This window comes from Citrus sinensis, chromosome 8 (genome assembly GCF_022201045.2).
Source record: "Citrus sinensis cultivar Valencia sweet orange chromosome 8, DVS_A1.0, whole genome shotgun sequence".
Classification (NCBI taxonomy): domain Eukaryota; kingdom Viridiplantae; phylum Streptophyta; class Magnoliopsida; order Sapindales; family Rutaceae; genus Citrus; species Citrus sinensis.
The window spans coordinates 23,626,718-23,647,792 of record NC_068563.1 but is presented as its reverse complement, the minus strand read 5'-3'; the positions used below and the strand labels follow the sequence as shown (position 1 = coordinate 23,647,792).

Here is a 21,075-nt window from a genome sequence, read left to right as displayed (position 1 = left end):
ATTTGCATGGTTATTAACATTGTCATCCCTGATTTTTCTGAAAAATTAGAAAAGGTAAAAGTTCCTAAATGTTGACATATATGTCCAGATTGTTTCAAATTTTTTTACAATTAAATCTATTGACCTAGTTGACTATTAGCATGAGTATAATGTATGGACAATAATGTAATCTCATGTAAAAATTTTAAAATGCACGAAAAATTAACACGCCCTAATAAATATTTTGTTAACATAATATCTATTTAATATACAATAATTATTTGAATATATCAATTAAAAAATAATACATGATAAAAAATATTAATTTGTTAACAATAATAATATATGACCATAACGAACATGCATATGCCTAAATTAAATATTTCCAATAATATTATTAATAAACAAGTTGCGTAATTCGTAAGGTATATTTAATTAAATATTTTTTTTATTTTGATATTATCTTCTTTGTGCATGATAACTGAATTTCATTTATGTTATTTCTTTATTCCTAATTAGCAGTTTAGCACCCATGAACTCCATCCTCTATTTTTGTTTCCTTCTTTTCATAAACTCTAACCTAAAAGTTTAAAACCATCATATTTTAAAAGTAGATTTTTTTATCAACAAAAGTCCTACTATTAATTCTTTGGTCTATGTAGTAGTGTGATTTAAAAGAAGGGTCTAGCTACCGTGCACTTAGTGCATGGTACCCCATATTTTGTCCATCTATGAGTTACCCATTAGATTTAACGCAAAACTTGCTTCAAAGGCATAGATGTATTCTATTTGGTTTTTAACATTGACATCTCCATTGTTTTTCAAAAAAGTAAAATAATCAAAAGTTTGACAAATAATTTTGGATAATTTTTAAATTTTATATATTTGATCAAGTGATCTAATTTACTATTAAAATTAATGATAGTATAAGGCCAATAACTTGAAAAAAAAATTAATACGTAAATTCTTTTTTTTTGGAAAATAATATAATATGTAATAAATAATTTAAATATATAATAAAATATATTAATTTATCAATAATATTAAACAATTTTTAGAAACAGTATAAAATCTATTTAATCAATAATACATAATTTAAATATGTAATTAAATTTTAATTTATCAATAATAATATGACCAAATGACAATGTTAAAAAATTTCATAATAATCAATTATGGTTTAGTATTCAAATATAAATAACAAAAATATACTCTTAAGTCTAAATTGTAGAAATATTTTGGACTTATATATTAAAATTTCAAAACTTCTAATTTTTTCACTTTTCAACAAATAAGAGGGACTACAATGTAATTTACGAAAAAAGGGTACCATATTTGAACAAAATAAGTATCTCACTAAAATAAAAAAATGATAGATTATAATAAATTAGGATCTGTATTTTTTTTATATGTTAGTTTATTAAAATTTATGTTCTTATTTATTAGTAGCATTATTACGTTGTTATATATATATATATATAACTAACATTATCATAAGATGGCCCCTACAAAAAGATGATGATATGAAAAAGTGAAAAAAGAACATACATACAACGTAGTCTTTCTTTAATGTGGGTGCTTTCATTTTTTTTTCAAGAACCCTATTCCCTTCAGGGGCGGATCTAGCATGTGCCTAGTGGGGGCTTGAGCCCCCACTGGCCAAAAAAAAAATTCTAAAATTAAAAAAAAAAAAAATTTTAGTTTTTTAATTAGCCCCCATAAAAAATTTATTAAAATAATCACTATAAATTATAAAACCCCCATAAAATTTAAAATTTAAAATTTAGCTTTTAAGAATTATAAAAACTTATATTTTAATTAAAAATAATGATAGCCCACCACTCAAAATATTTTCAATTCTCAAAAATATGATTAATTCTTCCAGTCTCTCTAATAATACTAGAGCGAACATTTTCAGTAATGAAACTCATGAAAAATCATCTTTGGAATCATATGGGATAAATGATAGTTTGATTGTTTATATACGAAACAATAAATTTAATAATATTGATAATGAGTCTATTGTATAACATTTTTAAAATATAAAAATGCGTAGAGAATAATTATAACTGTATTAGCAAATATTTTATATATTCAAAATTTTAGTTTTTCATATTTTACTATTATCTAATTTAGCCCCCGATAAATTATTTTTCTAGATCCGGCACTGATTTCCTTATAACATAGCCTCGCTTATCATAGTATACTCGCTCATCCAGAACTTTCGTTTCATTATGTGTATTTAGAAAGAAAGCCGCCACTTCGGCCTTGGCCCAAGTGGTGGGCTGCTGCCCTCACAAGCATTGTGAGGGCAGCGGTTCTAGCCCCTACAAAAGCATTGTGGGGGCTAAATGTTCTTTATATCCTTCTCCCTTGCGAAATCCAAGTGGAGTATGGACATCCTCTCCTGTGAGGGGTTATTTGTATTGGGCATGTACTTCATAGAATTCATTGTAATAATGTAAGTCCCAATCATGTATATCTGATTGTAAATATCAGTGTAATACCTCTGCTACAATAAGCAGTTGTTGTAAATATCTGTGTAATGCAGTAATCTGATGATTAATCAGTCTCAAAAAAAAAAAAAAAAGAAAGAAAGAAAGCCACCAACAACTATGAGTGAATGAAATGTGTAGCTATTGACCATACTTATTATTTCACTCGAGCAACTACACGACGTGATTAATCTGTTGTCGAACACATTATTAAATCAATACATTATTAAATTAAATTATTTAATAGAGTTACTACAGACACTATACTAAACTATATGGCGTTATAATGAACTAAATAATGTTAATTTTATTAAATTATATGATTTAATAATGTGTTTGTATATTAAAAAATAAAATAAAATAAAAGCATCAACACCTAAAAATTTCTATAAAAAGAAAGAGAAATGAAAATTATTTGTCAAAAGTAAATGGAAACAGCTGGTGATATTGACGGTGGAAGGAGGAGGATGTTGACAGTTTTAGAGCTGATGACTTGATAGTCACACAGTGATCATGATTGTTTATGGGTACTGTATATTTGTGGATTGGAATGGAATCATCAAGATTCAAGATGTATACTCGAAGCTGGTGCGACATTTGGCGGGTGGAATCGGGTGCGTACTGCAATAACCAACCTGGAGCTGTTACTCCAAATTAGTCTGTAATTTTGTATGCATGACGCAGGTGATGTGACACTGATCCATGGAAATAATGGTGCTGGGATCACCTTGTTAATCGTAATAGAAATGATTTTGAGGGAGAAATTTGACGGAAGATAAAAATAAGGTCGGGCCTAATTTATTTTGTTTATTGAAAAATGATTAATTAAAAACAAGTTCAATTAAATTTCGTCTAAGCAACGTGTTTTTGTGAATGCTAGCCACTTTAGCATTTTCTTTACTCGTAATTGATAAGGAAGGAGAGGAGTCTACATTACTCCAAGAAAATAATTTTTTTAAACAACGAAAGAAGGATCTTTTTTGTGGTTGGCTTGAGCATTTGTATATATGTAGCAAGTTTTATGAGGAATGTAATTATCGTAATACTCTTTATTAAAAATAAGACTATTGTTATATTCTTATTAAAAGAACTTGGTTGGGAATCCGAGTTGGATTCACCTCATGATCAATAGGGGCTCAAGCTCTCTTTGGAAAAAATAATTTTAGAAAAACATAAAAAGAAAATTACTTAAGTTACTAATTAGTTCTTATTAAATTTATTAAAATAAACTAATTAGTTCTTGTTAAATTTATTAAAATAACCTTTATATTAAATTTATAAAAATAATCCCATAAACTCATAAACCAATAAAATTCAAGTTCTACCTTTAAGAATTATAAAAGTATACACTTAAATAAAAAAAAAAAAAAAACACACACACACACTAACCCACATGGATGATTTTACTATTATTTAATTTTGCCCCCATTAAACATGTTTAAACTCTTTAACCCATAAAATTTTAGAATTCGTATATTCTCATTATGTAATTTAACCTCTAATAATTTATTTTTCTGAAGCTGGAAACTATGGTCATACACTTGTATACCGCCTAACATAGCTCTACACAATACTCTATGAATTGTGAGGTATATGTTTATCTACAAATGAACACTTTTTCTATGAATTGATATTATACATCTTTAAACCAATTTTTCTTGCTTCAGCTGTCGTCTTAACAGATTAAAAAGTAAATTACATTAATTTTCATCTCATAAAGTATTAAGAAAATCAACATCTGATATTTCTTGACTTATGTTTAGTTTAATTAAAATGTATTTAACTTTCTCGTCGCCATTCCACCTTTTATATTTCATGAAATTAAAGCATAATATTATTAAATATTAGAAATACATACAATAAATATAATTGATACTCAAAACACAATGACATAATTTTGATAAAATATTTTTTAATAGACACCAATATTTCAAATTTTTTTTTTTTTAAAATTGTAAGACCACAATTCAACCCTCTTCTTAATCATCCAATCGCAAATAAGGTGGAACAGCCCCCTTTTTTTTGAAAGAAAAGCTAAAAAAAAAAAAAAATCAAGCATGATTTAAGGCAAGGGTGAGGCTTGCTGCTTGCTGTAAAGATAGAAATTAAAATGTAATAAGCAGTTGTGTAATTCATTGAACATTACAGATTTCTTTATGAATGAAAGACACATACACTTTCATGAACAAGTAATGTCTACAAGATGTCATTCTTTGTAATTATTTTGTAAATCAAAACATAAATTTATAATCTCTTAACACAATAATCACTCCGTGTTTATTTTCATATTTATCCTGTTTATTCCAACTATTATAACATCTATGAAACCGGGTTATTATTATTCTCAGGTCATTTCAAAATATAAATATATTCTTGCAATAAAGTAATTTTACCGTGGATTATTTGGGTACTTTAGCTTGTTCTATCCCTTTAGGGCTTCATGTTTTTTACTCTCCACCTAATCGGGTGCTCCAGTTTATCTCCCAAGACATTTATGGGGTAGTCTATCCCTGCTTTGTTATTTCTTAACTCTGTTAAGAGCCCCTCTTAATAAAAAAATAATAATAATGACACGAATTAATATTGACATAAAGATATTATATGGTTCAATTAAAACAGCACATGACTATTTACATTTGATCACCTTATAATTCAACTAGTGAAAAACTACGTAATTCACCCACCCAGGTTGTTAAAACTTAAAACTTAAAACTAAATAAAATGGCCTTTTTTTTAATTAATATGAATCACAGTAATTCAAGTTTAATAATTCAACATTTGTTAACAATTGTACTATCAACTAGAAATCAGTAGCAGCACAGCCTAGTACGTAGTTGCTGTCTCAAATTCTCAATGAAGAAAAGCAAAATGGCATCATAAAAAAGAAAAGGAAAAAGATCAAATCAAGTATCAGTTATCAGCATCCATTGGTTTCCTTCCATAAATGCACAAAGCAATTCATCCCTGTGAAATCAGATTATATCATTATTATCATCAGCATCGTCATCATCACCACCCCCTTTCTTTCAAACTCCTAACTTTTCAAACCTCCTGATTCCAAATCAGCCGCAGAAACTTTTCTTTTACCTCAAAAAGGGAATCTCTCCAGCTAGAAACTAACTGCAGGCTGTTTATAAGGTACATAATTTATAATTTATATTGACTAAAATTAATTTTATAGTTTGACTCCGTTATTGTTTCTCAAATAATTAGAGAATCATAAAAAAATATTTTTAGACCAACTCTAAGTTCATATAATTTAAATTAGCACTTTAGCAGCTGCTCTAACTATACATCTACTACTTATACAATTTTATTTACACCGTATGCAAGTTTTTGCTTACTACATAATAAAACTATACAGAGATTTATGAATGTCTTGGAAAAAATAAAAAATTCACGAATAGGGTATGTAATAATTTCATCATTAGTTTTTAGTCTTCACAGGTAATGACATAGTATTTCAATGATAATTTTTGATTTATTATAATTTATTATTTATGAGTGCACCGTTTAGAGGTCTACTCAATATAACTAAAAAATTTATACCAACCGGAAGTGATACATTTACTCCACACATAAGCAAATATATCTACGCCCACTAAAAAATTATCCGAGAAAGAAATATAATGATGGTAAATAAATATAAAATTGCAAAGAAATTATTCCAAAAAAAAAAAGAATTGAAAAGAGATTCAGTTTATACAGTCGCCCTTTAATTCACGTCAGAACAGGCTAAAACAGGTAACTGAAAAAGTATTCGAAGCATAACGGTAACTACGTACATACGATGATCGTACGTTGTGTAATTTGACATTATAGCATCGACACGACGTCGTGTTTGTGAAGATACGATTTTACGTGGCACGTGCCTGAGATCACCCGGCACTCCGTTGGGGGTAGTGACTAGTGACGGTCCATTCAAAGACGGCGCCCGTCAGCATCGTAATCGATCGCGTATATCTTATTTTCACAGTTTTTGTTTATTATAATAATCATTTCTCTTAAAAACGGCTGCATGAGCATCATTTGCAGCATCTCTCCTCCTCTATAAATTTAGCCTCTTGCATTTGCAATTCATGCGTTGGCTTCATATCTCTTTCGTCTAGCTTTTCAATACTAACAAGAAAGACACAGAAAAAAAAATGGTTTCCAAATCTAAGGTTTCTTTTGTGGGTCTAGGGCTTCTCTTCTTCACGTTTGTAGCTTTGCTGCTGCTCTTTTCTTCGGTCATCATGCAAGAACATTCTGGTCTCTCTCTCTTTCTCTCTCTCTAACTAATGTACCAATCTAGTGTTATTTCCTATTTCCTAAATATAAGTTAAGTGGGATTTTATTTTTATGTTCATCTTTTCAGATTCTGCTGGTACTGAGAATATTGGTTGCTATTATGGAGAAATGGACTTGCAAAACAGAAAGGTGGTTGTTCTATTTTTATTTTTATTTTATTTTTCATGTTATGTAAATGATATTAAAAAATAAATTGTTGATTGATGCAGCTTTTGAGTGAGAAACAATTACCGGCAAGGACTGGGGGGCTGCTGCATGCAATAACAAGTGGTAATGAGAACATGATGGTGGGTGGTTCGGAGTTGAGGGTGGTTCCTTCTGGACCAGACCCATTGCACCACAATGGCAGCCCCAAGAAGCCAAGAACTCCATGAATGTTATATACATATATGCGGCCGCATGCTAGCTGGGAACGTCGTTTTGTTTTGTAATATATAAGGAACTTTTTGGCTGGTATATATATGGAATGAAAAGTAACATATATGCCGTTTTCTGTATGGGAAAGCAGTTCAAGTATTTTGCACTCCCCTGCCAACTAGCCGTATGGTAATATTTGTGCACGTGAATGCATATATAATTAATTACTTATGGCATGCATCTGTTCTTAGCTTACTGTATTTTTCATGTTCATGACTAACGAATTAAAGTTAATTCACTTACTTTTCAAATTTAAAGAAGTTTAACATGATAAAATATGACGAAGAAGTCAAATCGAATATGTGAGAATTTTGTTACATAAAAGGGAAGATAACTAGATAAGTGCAAATTGATTGTTAAGAGTATATGGAAACAGCTGGTGATATGACTGTCGAAGGAGAATAGGAGGTGACATTTTTGGAGCTGATGAGTCGTTGATAGTCACAGATCACAATCAAAATCGAGTAAAGATTACTCTCGGGTTACAGCATATTTGTGGATTGGAATCATGTACGTACTACTCCAATAACCAACCCGCAGCCATCGTTTCGAATTAATTTTGTAATTTTGTACGCATTATGACGCAGGAGATCAATGTGGCAGCGATCGATCGGGATGATGCTGGATTAATGACTCTTGTTAATTAAACGACCATGCTAAGTGTATGTAAACTTACATTAACTCGAGTGGCATTTAAAAATTGAAGTGTTATTTGATTGTCAACATGTTTTGAGTTATTAGATGTATCTTTCGTGTTGAATGTAGCCACCACCCGTTGTTAGATAATTATAATTTTGATATCATTTCTTTTGAGAAACAACCAATGAGAGACAAAAATGTATTTAACTACTGGACTACTTTCATAAAGTAATTTTTTAAAACAAGAGAAGAAAAACATTTCTGCATTTCAGGACATCAATGTTATTATGGTAATATTCATATTAAAAGAACTTGCACTTTGAACTATCACTATGGTATAATACGTAGTTTTGAAGCTCTATGTAGCACTGGATATATTTAATTTACCTTGCTTATGATTATAAGAGTTTGAGAAGTGATAAAATAAGAAGCAGAGAAAGAAATTACTAGGCCGATACATTTCTCATCAATTTTTAGTATATTTTGGAAAACTCCAATGTCAAGTTAAAACTTGAACTTTTTAAATATCTGGTGTCAAATATTTTGTTTTTGAAATAATATCTACAAATCATAATTTCGGAACCTCTTCTTATTTTTTATACAATAATAAATGATTTGTTAGTTCAAAAGACACGTAAATATTAATTTTTTGAACTCAAGTGTGATTCGTTCAACACTGCAAAACATTATGAAAGTTTTATTCATGAAGAAATAATGTCTACGAGTAGTTGTTCTTTTAATTGATTAAAATGCACTTGAGCACGAACGGCATGACAAAAATAAGATTTACTACAAAATTGAGTATGAAATTATAAATCCTGCAATTATTTTGTGTTATATTTCTATTCATCTATTTTTTTTTCCAATTTTAATGGTTAATTATGATAAAAGGGTTATTTTTTCATGGAATTTTTATACATTAATTCTATTTCTGAACTTTTATATCAACATTTTCTTTTAGTTATCCTGTGAATTTGTACACATACCTACAACTAAATTGAAAGATTAACATAGAGGTGGAGGTGCTGCTGAACCATAGGCAGTTTATTCACTTTAAAATATGTAGGAATAATGTTTTTATGTCTTGGGTAACGGCGGTATATGCTAGCCCAAACCCAATGTTGCAAAGACAGCTGTGGAAGCATATGGATAGCATTGCTATGTCAATTCAAGGGCCTTGGCTAATTGGTGGGGACTTTAATTCTATTTTGTATGCTTCTGAAAAGCAGAGGGGTGTTACACGGAATTCAGGAGTTTGCGGTAATTTTCGCAAGTGGTTTGATGGGCACCGAATTTTTGATTTAAAATTTAAAGGGCCTCGGCTTACTTGGTCTCGTGGACTTCTGTTTAAACGTTTTGACAGAGCTCTCTGTAATAGTGATTGGTTAATAAAATTTACAGACAATTCTGTTCTTCACCTTCCGAAGGTTGCTTCAGATCACAGGCCGGTGCTGGTTCGTTTTGAGAAAGCTGATTCCAGACATCGGGGAACTAGGCCTTTCCCTTTTTCTGCACCTTGGCTGACTCATGAACACTTCAATTCTTTTGTTAAGAAAGTGTGGGATCCTCAAGCCCATTATAGAGATGCGGCATCCCATTTTGTCCAGGCGGTTCAAAAGTGGAATAGGGAGGTGTTTGAGAATATTTTTCAGCGAAAATGACGACTAATGGCTCGTATAAATGGGATTCAAGCAGCCTTAGAAAGTTATAGCTCCCGAGGGCTTGTGCGGTTAGAGGCTAGGTTACAGAACGAGTTGGAGATGGTGATGGGTCAAGAGGAAATCCTGTGGTGGCAAAAATCTAGGAAAGGCGAGCTTCTACACGGGGACAGGAACACGAATTTTTTTCACCAAAAAACCATTGCAAGACGACGGAGAAATAGAATTGAAGCTATTCAAGATACTTCGGGAAACTGGCTTTATAGTGAGGAAGAGATTCGTAATCATGCAATTGGGTATTTTTCGTCCTTATACAAAAGTGAAGCTACAACCCCTCAAAGTTATCAGGTACCGAATTTATTCCCAATCTTGAATGCTTATGATTTGAAGAGTACTGCCGCCTCAGATTTGGACGATGAAATTAAAAGAGTGATTTTTAGTATGAAACCCCTCAAAGCTCCAGGTACTGATGGACTTCATGCCATCTTTTACCAGTCTCAATGGCCAGTTGTGGGGCCCTCCTTCTGCAAGTTTATGGTTGATATTTTTAGTTCGGGCAAGATCCCCTAAGAAATCAATACTACCCTTTTGGTATTGATTCCTAAAGTGGAGCACCCTACTAGCCTAAGTATGTTTAGGCCTATCAGTTTGTGCACAGTTGCTTATAAAACAGTGACTAAAATAGTTGCTAACCGATTGCAAGCCTTGTTGCCTGAACTCATAGGTCCCCATCAGACTAGCTTTGTACCCGGCCGCTCTATTATTGATAATATTGTTGTTGCTCAGGAAGTGGTTCACTCCATGCGAAAGAAGACGGGGGAAAAAGGGTTTATGGCTATCAAGGTGGATATAGAGAAAGCGTATGATCGGCTTAATTGGTCCTTTATTTTCGATACTTTCCAACAAACTGGTATCCCGATCCAGTTATCTCGACTTGTCATGGAATGTGTCACTTCGGCTCGAATGAGTATTTTGTGGAATGGTGAGGCTACAATATAATTTGTCTCGGAGAGAGGAATTCGTCAGGGAGATTTGTTGTCTCCTTATATTTTTGTTTTGTGCATTGAACGGTTGAGTCATGGAATAACCCAAGCCGTGAGGGATGGCAACTGGAAGCCTATTCGGTTGGCCAAGCATGGAACTCCTCTAACGCATTTTTTTTTTTGCAGATGATTTGCTCCTTTTTGCAGAGGCGTCAATTGATCAGGCTTATACTATAGATGCAGTTTTAGAGAACTACTGCCGGAGCTCTGAAGCGAAGGTCAATAAGTCGAAAACTAAAATTTACTTCTCGAAGAATGTAGTGTCAAGAGAAGCTCAGCTCTTCAGTGATGTGTTGGGTTATTCGGCTACAAATGACTTGGGGTGTTATCTTGGAATGCCACTTATCCATTCGAGAGTGAATAGAGCTACCAACCAATCGATTCTTGACAAGGTGGATAAACGGCTCACGGGCTGGAATGTAGCTCACTTATCCTTTGTTGGCCGAATCACCTTGGCTCATTCGGTGCTTCAAGCAATGCCAATTTACGCAATGCAGACAACTTTACTCCCGGCTCCGGTGCGTGGGAAGCTTTAGAAGTCATACCGTGGGTTTATTTGGGATGGGAAGTCGAAGAGCCATAAGATGAGCATGGTGGGTTGGAACAAAATTTGCATGCTGAAACTTAAAGGTGGCCTAGGGTTCAAGAAGCTGGATATGATGAATCAGGCTTTGTTGATGAAGCTGAGCTGGGAAGTTGTTTCAAACTCGGACAAGTTGTAGGTAAAGGTTATTTGCTCAAAGTATGGGTTGGATCTTAGACACTTACCGTTGTCCCTCCCTAAGAAACAAGGTTCTAGAATCTGGAAGGCCATAAAGAGCACGTGGTCAGCCACCATGCAGGGAGCTCGCTGGGCTGTCTGTGATGGAGCTCGAACTCGCTTTTGGCTAGACTGCTGGGCAACGAAGCAATGCCCTTTGATCTACCTCGTTGTTCATCCAGTACCTCAAGAGTTGGTTAACGCTAAGGTGAGTGATTTTATAAACGTGCATGGGGGCTAGAACTGGTCAGCTTTCGAACATTTGCTTCCTAATTTTATCCTGATGCAAATTGCTTCGGTAATGCCTCATAATCATCTTCTTGGTGTTGATAAAATATACTGGCGTTTTAAGCCAAGTGGCAACTTTACGGTTCGCTCGGCATATGAGTCTCTATATCAGCTGGAATTCACTGCTACTGATAATGCATGGAATCTAGCATGGTCTTGGAAGGGGCCACAAGCAACACACATCTTTCTTTGGCAGGTTCTGCATGCGAAGTTAAAGACCAGGAGTGAACTATCTAGGCGGCATATTCCGGTTTCTATGGGTTGTGATCATTGTGGGACTCCACTTAAGGATATTATTCACGTCTTGAGAGATTGTCATTGCATCAAGCGGGTTTGGCTTCGGCTTGTTCCAGCTCGGCATCAATTCTCCTTCTTTCAGTCTACTTTACGAGATTGGACTATTGGGAATTTACAAAATAAGTGGAAAATTCCCTCTCCATTATCTTGGGAGTGTATATTCGGCGTAGCGGTGTGGAGATTATAGTATTGGAGGAATCATTTTCTCATGGATGGGAAGTTGGCGGACAACTCAACAATATATTTAGATATTATGGCCAAGGCTAACGAAATCCATAGACTAAATAATTCCCACATAAGTTAGCAGCCGCGGAGGAAGGAAATTTTTATTGGATGGCTTCCACCTCCATGGCCTTGGTGCAAATTGAATACGGATGGATCTTGTAGAAAAGCTGAGGGTGCAGGAGCTGGTGGTATTATTCGAGATTCTGTCGGCCACTGGATATCTGGATTTTGTATGAATATTGGAAAAAGTTTGGTGCTAATGGCTAAGCTTTGGGGTTTGTACCAAGGATTACGTCTAGCTTGGGAGGCTGGCATAAAACGTCTTTTGGTTGAAGTGGATAGCCTTTGTGTTACTCAATTGATCTCGAAGCAGGTGATTGTGCCTAACGAATTCTATGCTTTAGTTGCTGCTATCCGGGAGTTTATTAACAGAAACTGGCAGATTTCCATAACCCGTATTTATCGGGAAGCAAATTCAGCGGCGGATTTTATGGCAAACATGGTTCATTCATACCCCCATGGGTTGCACTTATTTTCTAGCCCGCCTGTGGGTATTTATTCAATTATTGTGCACGACTTGTTTGGGGTTACTCAACCCCGTCTTATTCCTGTTTAGCTCGCTTGTTTGAGCCCCATCTAATAAAAAAAAAGATTAACAAAATTCTTTGGAAAACTCGATCTTTTCGAATTAAAAGAGCTGTCAAATTCATCTGGTAAAGTAAATAATTCAAATTTTCTTTTACATTACTAGAAAATTATCATTATGAACCAATCTTCAAATTTTATCATTAATGATAAAAATAAAGCCAGCTAACATCTAGCACTTGTAATTAATGGTCGATGACACATTGATTAGAATATAAACTATGTATCCAAACTATATGTACCATAATGTTAATGTATAGTATTTTTAATTGATCAGACTATTTTCATTCGTCCTGCACTACCAAATGGAATGATAAAGTAGTTGATCAAAACATTTTTGTGCCCAAGAATTGCCATTATCTGTCATAAAAGATACTTTTCTTTGTTTGATATATGTTCTATTCACTGGATGATAGTTTTGAAATTTGTGGGAATTTGTCATAACAAATTTAATGTTCAAATGCATGGCAGCGGATTTTGATTCATTGAAATTTTGTCTTGCTTGGACTTGCAATACAAGTATTTACTTGAACTTCAGGCTCGACACAATTCAATAATCGAGTAGAACTTCCAATTGACCTCAAAATTTGTGTGGTGCTTGGGAGAGAAGAAAAGCCTAGCATGAAAAGTGAGTCTGTCAGCTTTGCCAAGTTGACTGCCCGAAACCAAAGTAAAAGTTTGTAATTATTTGTACTTACAGAAGAAGAATTTAGTGAGTTGATCCACACTTAATTAGGAGCAGCGGGCAAGTCATTCTTGGCTATCAAACAAGACTCCAATCTTCATGTAAGACTCTTTTCTCAAAATTCATCATCTTCCTCAAATGGAATATATAGTTTTAAGTGTTGGCTGCATAATTATTAGGGAACATATGCGATAGTCAACAATATTTTGAAGTGGTTATGGAAGAAGAGAAAGCCTAGCATGAATGATAAGAGCCTGTCAAGATAGCCCAAGACGACTTGCCCTAGAACCTGCACAAGGATTCTTGCTGTACATGTAGCTAAGTTAAACTTGAGAGACCTTTCTTTAGAAGCAAGGCAAGTCATCCTTGGCTATCAAACAAGGCTCTTTATCTTCAAGCTAAGCTACTCTTTCGATGATTTTCATGCTTTGCTAATTGGATGTCAAATTACGTGTTTGAAGTCCCTATTTATGGAAGAGTACAGTTTGGACGCAGATCGCAAAGTCAATATGCTGCCATAAATTTGCACAATTCGTGATGACTCTTTATTTTGTTTTATTTTGCCCACCACTCTGGGTCAGTATGCTTGCCTAAGTGAATATATTCTCCATAATTGAGACTTTCAGAGTCCCAAATGTGCAATGCTCATATTGCTTGATTATATTCTTACTGCCAAAAGAGGTATTATATTTTTTTTCTTTTTTTTTTCCCAAAAGGGACGTCATGAAGCGCTCCTTATTTCAGCAAAGGCCAACTTGCTTATTAATTCGCCCTGAAATTTCCGATTAGAGATGCACATAATCAAACCTCCAGCTTCTCCAAATTGAGGATGTATTGTTTTTATACATGGTTGGCCATACAATGTTACAAGCAAGATTCATCTGCTGCTATTATAGTATTTGTCATGTTACTCATGTACACCAGGTGAAGTAAGATCTGATTTTGCTTCATTGGAGATGCTCTGTAGATTCCAATTCAGCTCATACTGCTTTTAGTTCACTATGCTTTTATTGCCATTACTAAGAACTAAGATTTATATACGTCTTGTTTATCCACAAAATAATAATATGGTAGCTGACACTAGATTACCAAAATATGGATAAAATTAATAAACTTTCCATCTTCTTTTTAGCGGCGAAGGCATTGACTTGAAATGATGCTAGAGCTTTACAAGGATTCCCCACAACTTTATTGGTCAATTCCACACTCCTCTTTGTTAGATTATATGCTTCTGGCCCAATTTGTAGTATGTGAATATCCAGCTAAGTCATACTAGTCTCCATATATGTAGTCAACTCAAAGGAAAAGGGCAAGTGGATGACAAGTTATAGCATCGACAATTAAGAACAGTGTCTCTGCAAATTTATAATTTTATAATAACTGAAGCTATATGAGCAGAGTGAACCAAGGCTATCACAGCCAAATGTGATACATCAAATCAAGTATATGCTACTGGTTTATTAGAAGCTAGTTGAACCTTGTGTACTTTCTTTCTTTGCTGAAATTCTGTTACATTTCTTAATCTGCAGGGACACGAAATAAATACATTGCACATTTAGAATATATTCCTGTTTGGTGAGCTTGTACAATACAGAGGTGGGGAAACGATCACTGTTCTTTCATCGGCTAGAAGTAGAGAGAATTTGAAATACAATATTGGCATCCAACTAAAGCACAAATTTCAGAGAAGACAGTAGCCTAACAACAAGATTAAAGCCCTTGTTTGGTAGCCAAAAATGACTTGCCTTGCTACTACAGCCACAAGGAAGAGTTTTACAAGGATCTGGGTAATTCAAAGGCTGTATCTATCTCGGCTAATTAGATCTTTGCCATTCGTTGTTATAACACGTGGTACACATTCTGTAAAAGACCATCACAACTTAAATCAGAATCAGATCCACATTCATCTAATCATCTTATTTTAAGAATCAAGTCAAAAATTTTAAAAGTTAGAAAGTAAACGAACAAAAAATTGTACAACACGCTATATGTTCATTTCTTCTTGAATATATATGCATATACAAACTGATTTTGCGACCAAGATGTGTAATAATATTTTACTATACACGGCTGAAAATTGATCCTATATAAGGACATTGTGACTTTGATCTAATAGTTGCTGTGATTGTCCTTCTATTAAGTACAGCTCCATTTGTTTTCATTCCAACCTTGAGATTATCTTCTATTGCATGCCCTAGAGCATTCTTGATCGATTACTGAGTCACCTGACTCCTCAACTGTCATTCGCTTACACGTCACTTGCCTTTTATCGGTTCATGTAACTTGATGACGACGGCCGCTGAAGGAGTGCTCACTGAGACAATTTGCCAAACACTTAATTCATTTTATCAAACACCTTCGTCTATATATAACAATCATAATGACTGATTCTTGCTATACATGGATCAAGCGTGACATAGATACAATCTGACCAGTAAACTCAAAGTCTATATATAACAATCATAATGACTGATTCTTGCTATACATGGATCAAGCGTGACATAGATACAATCTGACCAGTAAACTCAAAGTAAATAATGTATTTCTTTTAACTTGCAGCATTTTTTCTTTTTGTTGTGACTGGGCCTTTTAGCTTTATAATTTTGACATTTTACCCAAAATTAATGCATATTCTCTTCGTCAAATACGCTGGATTCTTCAGTTTTTACATAGAAGTTTATATTCTACCCTGGGACTTGACATCATTCAATTAAATTAAAACTTCATGGCTCATCTTCAATTCATCACTTCGTGCTCCAGTCATTTAATTTTTGCTGTAAAGCTTCATAGCAAGCAATGATGCCCCAGCCCTACAAATTAAAAAAAAAAGAAGAAGGAAAAATTAATGCATCCAAGCTATTATTAAACAGAAAATATCAGTGCCAAATTAATCTATTATCAAAAGCGCATATAATTATATCTCACAAATCGTCAGTATGTAAGCTAGCATGCGTGCTCAAAGTTTCATAATGCCAATCATGCAAACAGGTAAAGCTATAATTTGAAGTGGTTGTGGAAGAAGAGAAAGCCTAGCATGAATAATATATATATGAGCCAGCAATGTCAACTAGCGAGCCAAAGATGACTTACCTTATAACCCATCAAAAGGATTTTTCTGGCTAAATGTAAGCTAAACTTGAGACTTTTCTTTAGAAGCTAAACTTGACTCCTCTATTCAGGTTTCCAAGGCAATTCAGCCATAATGAATCGCATTGACTCAATGGAGTCTCCCAGAAGCAAACTGCTACAATATCAAAACGGATGCCGTTGTAAACGAATCAAAAGAACAGAATCTGTTTTAGCAGGGATTAAGTTGGCCAAAGATTCAGGGCTTTGCCTCTTCGATACTAGGGAACTCACAGCGGAGTCAAATCAATTTCGTGTCAAACATGTTCCCAGAAATTGTAATACAGTAGCCCACATTATGGCAAAAGTAGATTTTTCATATTCTGATTACCAAGCTTGGTTAGAAGATCAAGATCCCCTGATGAAACTGTACACTTGTTCACCTGTAACAATCTCTGGTTTGGTTTATTATATATATATATATATATATATATAATTTTTGTTATTAAAAAAAAGTACTTGGCATGGTGATTGAGTTACATGTTTAATACCTCTCTGTTATCAGTCGACTATTTGTTCAGTTTCATACTTATCTTAATTATTCCAGTTGTGGTTTTTTATCATAAATGAGTTAATTTTCTATTCTAGCTTATACTTATAAATTATATTTCTTCATGTATTCAAAAGTGTGGAACAATCTATAGATTTTTTTTTTTTAAAAAAAAAACTATTTCATATCATTATCGTTCTATACTCTATTATATTACATTCAAAATTAGTTTCTCAATTCAGCTAGTATTACATCAAAAAAGAACTGCTGATCTTCGATTTCTACAATATGTTGGGCCTTCAATCCTCCAAATCCTTAGTTTAAAATGGATATCGAGTCTCTTTAACTTCTTCGATTTAATATATTTCATAAGATTAACACATATTTGCATTTATTTTTAAAAAATTATATTTAATATATTGACACATATCATGCATGCATTAAATGAGTGTAATATTACAGGGGTATTTTAGAGTCTCTCTAACTTCACAGTAAATGGCCAAAGTTGAAGAAATATGTCATAAACAGAAAAGATAAAATAAAACAATGTATCGAATATGTCCTTTGAACTAGACTGTTAAATCTGTTTAGCAATATAGAAGAGGATCCAAGAACATATAATAAGAAAGTATAATATTTTAACTGATATTGTGTCAATACTAATTCCTCGTAATTAGTTGAATGGAGTGATTGTTGAATTATGGATCAATAACTGCTCGAAAAATCTCATCCATGCATCTTAGATAATTTTTTTGAGTTGCAATATCCCACCAGATTTAAATCATTTAATGCTCTAAAACAATATTTCAAACAGATTAATGATCAAGTAGGCAATAAAAACTTTGCATTTTTATGCATTAAACGGCCACAATTCGAGGGATTTTATTATCACTAAAATATAACAACACAACGGACCGACTAATCTTTAAGGCTAAAGAAAATTTCTTAAAAAAGAAACAAAAGAAAATTGCGGACGTAAAACCAAACAAAAAACCTTAATGTTATAAAGTATTTCCAACTTTAAATCAGCTTTGTTGTAATTAATTAAATTGCATAAGAGCAAGAACAGCATGAAAACGAAAAAAAAAAATCAGCTTTATTACAAAATTAGTGTGAAATTATAAATTTTTGTGTTAAATTTCTAATAATCTATTTTGTTCCAATTATGATTGTTAATTATGAAAAATTGTTATTTTCTATTCTAAGTTATTAAATACTCTCTCCTCAGCCGTCATATGGAATTATATAGATTCATTTTATTTCTGAACTTGATGTAAAAATTTTCTTTGGTTATATTCTAAATTTGTGCAAATGTTTAAAACTAATTGAGCTTAAAAACTAAATCATTTGGAAAATCATATTCGATATATGTTGATGCTGAAAAACGACCTAAACAGCTGAATTTGTTTCTTTTGGGGAATTACAGCGCGAATCCAAGCTCAAACACCAATATGACCGTAATTTTCTGTACCTGTCAATCAGAAAACACGGTTAGAATACGCCGGTGGGGTTCCGGCGCAGATCCTCTGATGCTTAAGTCAGAAATTGTGTATAAAGAGATAAAAATGAAAGGGAAGAATTGTGAATGAGTTCAAAATAAAGGAATTTTCCGATAGAAGAACTAAAAATCTAGTAGGGAATGTTAAGGCTCTTAGATAGGTCACTTGTAGAGTTTTTGGTTGATTTTTGCTAACCCCCTTCTCTGTTGCCCTCTTCAGGTTAAATAGCCCTTGGTCGTGGGTGGTTACCACCTTAACTTTAGCCCACCTTCTTTAGCAGTTGCGAGTGGTTAATAATTGGAGACGGTTTAACAAATCGTGGAGTACAACTTCCCTAAAAATTAGGCTACATTATTTAAACCATAACTTTGCATGTCAAGCTAATTCCCGGGTCGGACAAATAAATTTTGAGGTCGTATGTCTTCGTTTCGAGGTGGGACTGGTGAATTTTCCTGTGGCTCATGTAGGTTCAAGGTTGTATTTTTAAACCCGGTTGTTCACATAAATCTCAGGTCGTATTTGTAAACCAGATTGCCAACATAGGCTCCAGGTCGTACTTACGAGGTCAGCTCAATACTAATGAGTTCTGACTAGATTGGAGTTGACCATATTTTCAAACGTTACCAGAAAAATCCAACCCAAACACCAGTCCCTTAGTTTTCAATACCGAAAGTAATTACTGGTGTTGGAAACTAATTATTTAAGATTAGAAAATTTTTTCTCAAACCCAACACCAGTCCCCTAGTTTTTAATACCGAGAAGGTACAATCGGTGTTGGAAACTTGAGCAGAAATAACTAGACAATCAATAACAATAACGAAAAAAACTAATAATTATGCAAGCCTTTTATTATAAAGTGAATTGTTAAATTAAGGAAGATAATAAAGAAAAAGTGAAAGAAGTAATAAAGTGGTGAGAATTGATTAAATTTACAAATTAATGAAAAATAAAAGCAAGAAATGAGTGCGAATTTATAACTAGCAAAGATTTAATGAATGAAAGTAGAATAAAGTTAAAATAGCAAAATTAAAATGAAAAAGGAATTTGATGATGGGCATCACGTGTGGCTGTGACGAATAAATAAAGTAAAATCAAAGAAAGTAAAATTAAAATGAAAAAGGAATAGGTATTGGGCATCACGTGTGGCCTAAAGAGAATTTGAAATTTAAATAGAAAATACCGTGCTTGACTGCAGCCATATGACAAACCGGCCACACTCCACACCATCATAGCCGTCCGTTTTCTACAGCCAGGATTTTAATGATTTGTTTGTCTTGATTGTTATTCTCTACGGCCACCCCGTGCATGACCCAGGTTTTTCCTCCTCTCCAACTTGTGCGGCTGATTTTGGGAGTTCGTCTTTATCAGCATGAATAGCACACGAGTCTTGGTGAGTTCAATTTTCCTTCTCCATCCGCTGCTTTCCCATTTTTTTTTCTTTGTTTGAAAATCCAACTTCTGGTTTTGTCAAAACCCGAAGTTCTTTTCCTTCCTTTTTTTTTTTGTTGTTGGCGAATGCTGGGCTCATGGTAGTGTATACTGTTGATGTAGTGAATACTGTGCCGCTTGCTTTTGCCGTTCCTGCATACTATAGAATCCATCTGGGTTGCAAACAACTTTGGTGAGTTGCCTCGTTTCAAGCATTATCTGGCTGTTGCATTCTTGTATTTATGAATGAGAATTTTATTTAGCGTTGGGATGGTTGTGCTGTGTACTGTGTTGCGTGTAAGCTCTGATGAGTAAAGTAAAGTGACATTGGTAGTGAAGGGTTGCTGTCGTTTAGCTGGGTTAACAGTGGAGATGTTGATGCATTATGTGTTGGCATTTGAATGAGGAATTAGGTTTTTAAGCGTATATGTTAGGCAATAATGGAGTTTAGGGATGATAATGATTCCCTTTGTGTATTCAATCGAGAATGGGTGGTAATGGGGAAAACAAATGAGATAATGAAGTTGAGTTAAACGATAGTGCGGTAGAGAATGATTCCGAGAGAGCAAGAATCGAAATTCATGGGCAAGCTAGTGGCGAATCTAATACACAACTTAGTGATGACGAAGATGATCATGAAGAATATGGTGTAAACAGAATGAACTTTGATACAACAGAAAAAGACATCAAAGGGTTAAGAAAGGAATATCACATTCCCGATGATATTACGCTTAGGTTACTGGGGGAAGAGGAGATGGTCAGTAAATTGGGCGATGGAGAAACCGCAATTTATATGGAGATGTTTAGACTTGGTTTCAGGTTACCAATTCAACCTTATTTTGCTTGGATGTTGGTAAGGTTGGGTCTGAGTCCTGGTCAGCTTGATCCGAATGGTTGGAGGATATTAGGTGGTATGTATGTTGTGTGGACCGAACAAAACAAAGTTGAACCACCTAAAATCCTCCAACCATTCGGATCAAGCTGACCAGGACTCAGACCCAACCTTACCAACATCCGAGCAAAATAAGGTTGAATTGGTAACCTGAAACCAAGTCTAAACATCTCCATATAAATTGCGGTTTCTCCGTCCTCCAATTTATTGACCATCTCA

The 21,075-nt window shown here is 33.7% G+C and overlaps 2 protein-coding genes and 1 non-coding gene across 3 annotated transcripts; 2 read left to right on the top strand and 1 right to left on the bottom strand.

Moving 5' to 3' along the window:
• Window positions 1-6,248: 6,248 nt before the first annotated feature.
• Window positions 6,249-7,348, top strand: LOC127899431 (protein CLAVATA 3). The gene is made up of 3 exons (XM_052432893.1): window positions 6,249-6,725; window positions 6,832-6,893; window positions 6,974-7,348. Exons 1-3 carry the CDS (start codon window positions 6,620-6,622, stop codon window positions 7,136-7,138), a joined length of 333 nt encoding a protein of 110 aa, XP_052288853.1. The 5' UTR covers window positions 6,249-6,619; the 3' UTR covers window positions 7,139-7,348.
• A 1,617-nt stretch (window positions 7,349-8,965) lies between these two features.
• On the top strand, window positions 8,966-9,481 carry LOC107177501 (uncharacterized). Its single transcript, XM_015531360.2, has one exon. The coding sequence runs from the start codon at window positions 8,966-8,968 to the stop codon at window positions 9,479-9,481; it is 516 nt and encodes a 171-aa protein (XP_015386846.2).
• A 4,192-nt stretch (window positions 9,482-13,673) lies between these two features.
• On the bottom strand, window positions 13,674-13,800 carry MIR169Q (microRNA MIR169q). The gene has a single exon (NR_161571.1). It is a non-coding gene; the product is annotated as a microRNA MIR169q (primary transcript).
• Window positions 13,801-21,075: the final 7,275 nt, after the last annotated feature.

What these genes read in the sequence shown, in the direction of transcription:
- LOC127899431 (XM_052432893.1), top strand. Translation starts at nt 6,620, where the DNA reads ATGGTTTCCAAATCTAAGGTTTCTTTTGTGGGTCTAGGGCTTCTCTTC. An exon ending in CATCATGCAAGAACATTCTG is followed by an intron (nt 6,726 to 6,831) that starts GTCTCTCTCTCT and finishes TCATCTTTTCAG; the next exon opens with ATTCTGCTGGTACTGAGAAT. An exon ending in TGGACTTGCAAAACAGAAAG is followed by an intron (nt 6,894 to 6,973) that starts GTGGTTGTTCTA and finishes TGATTGATGCAG; the next exon opens with CTTTTGAGTGAGAAACAATT.
- LOC107177501 (XM_015531360.2), top strand. Translation starts at nt 8,966, where the DNA reads ATGGATAGCATTGCTATGTCAATTCAAGGGCCTTGGCTAATTGGTGGG.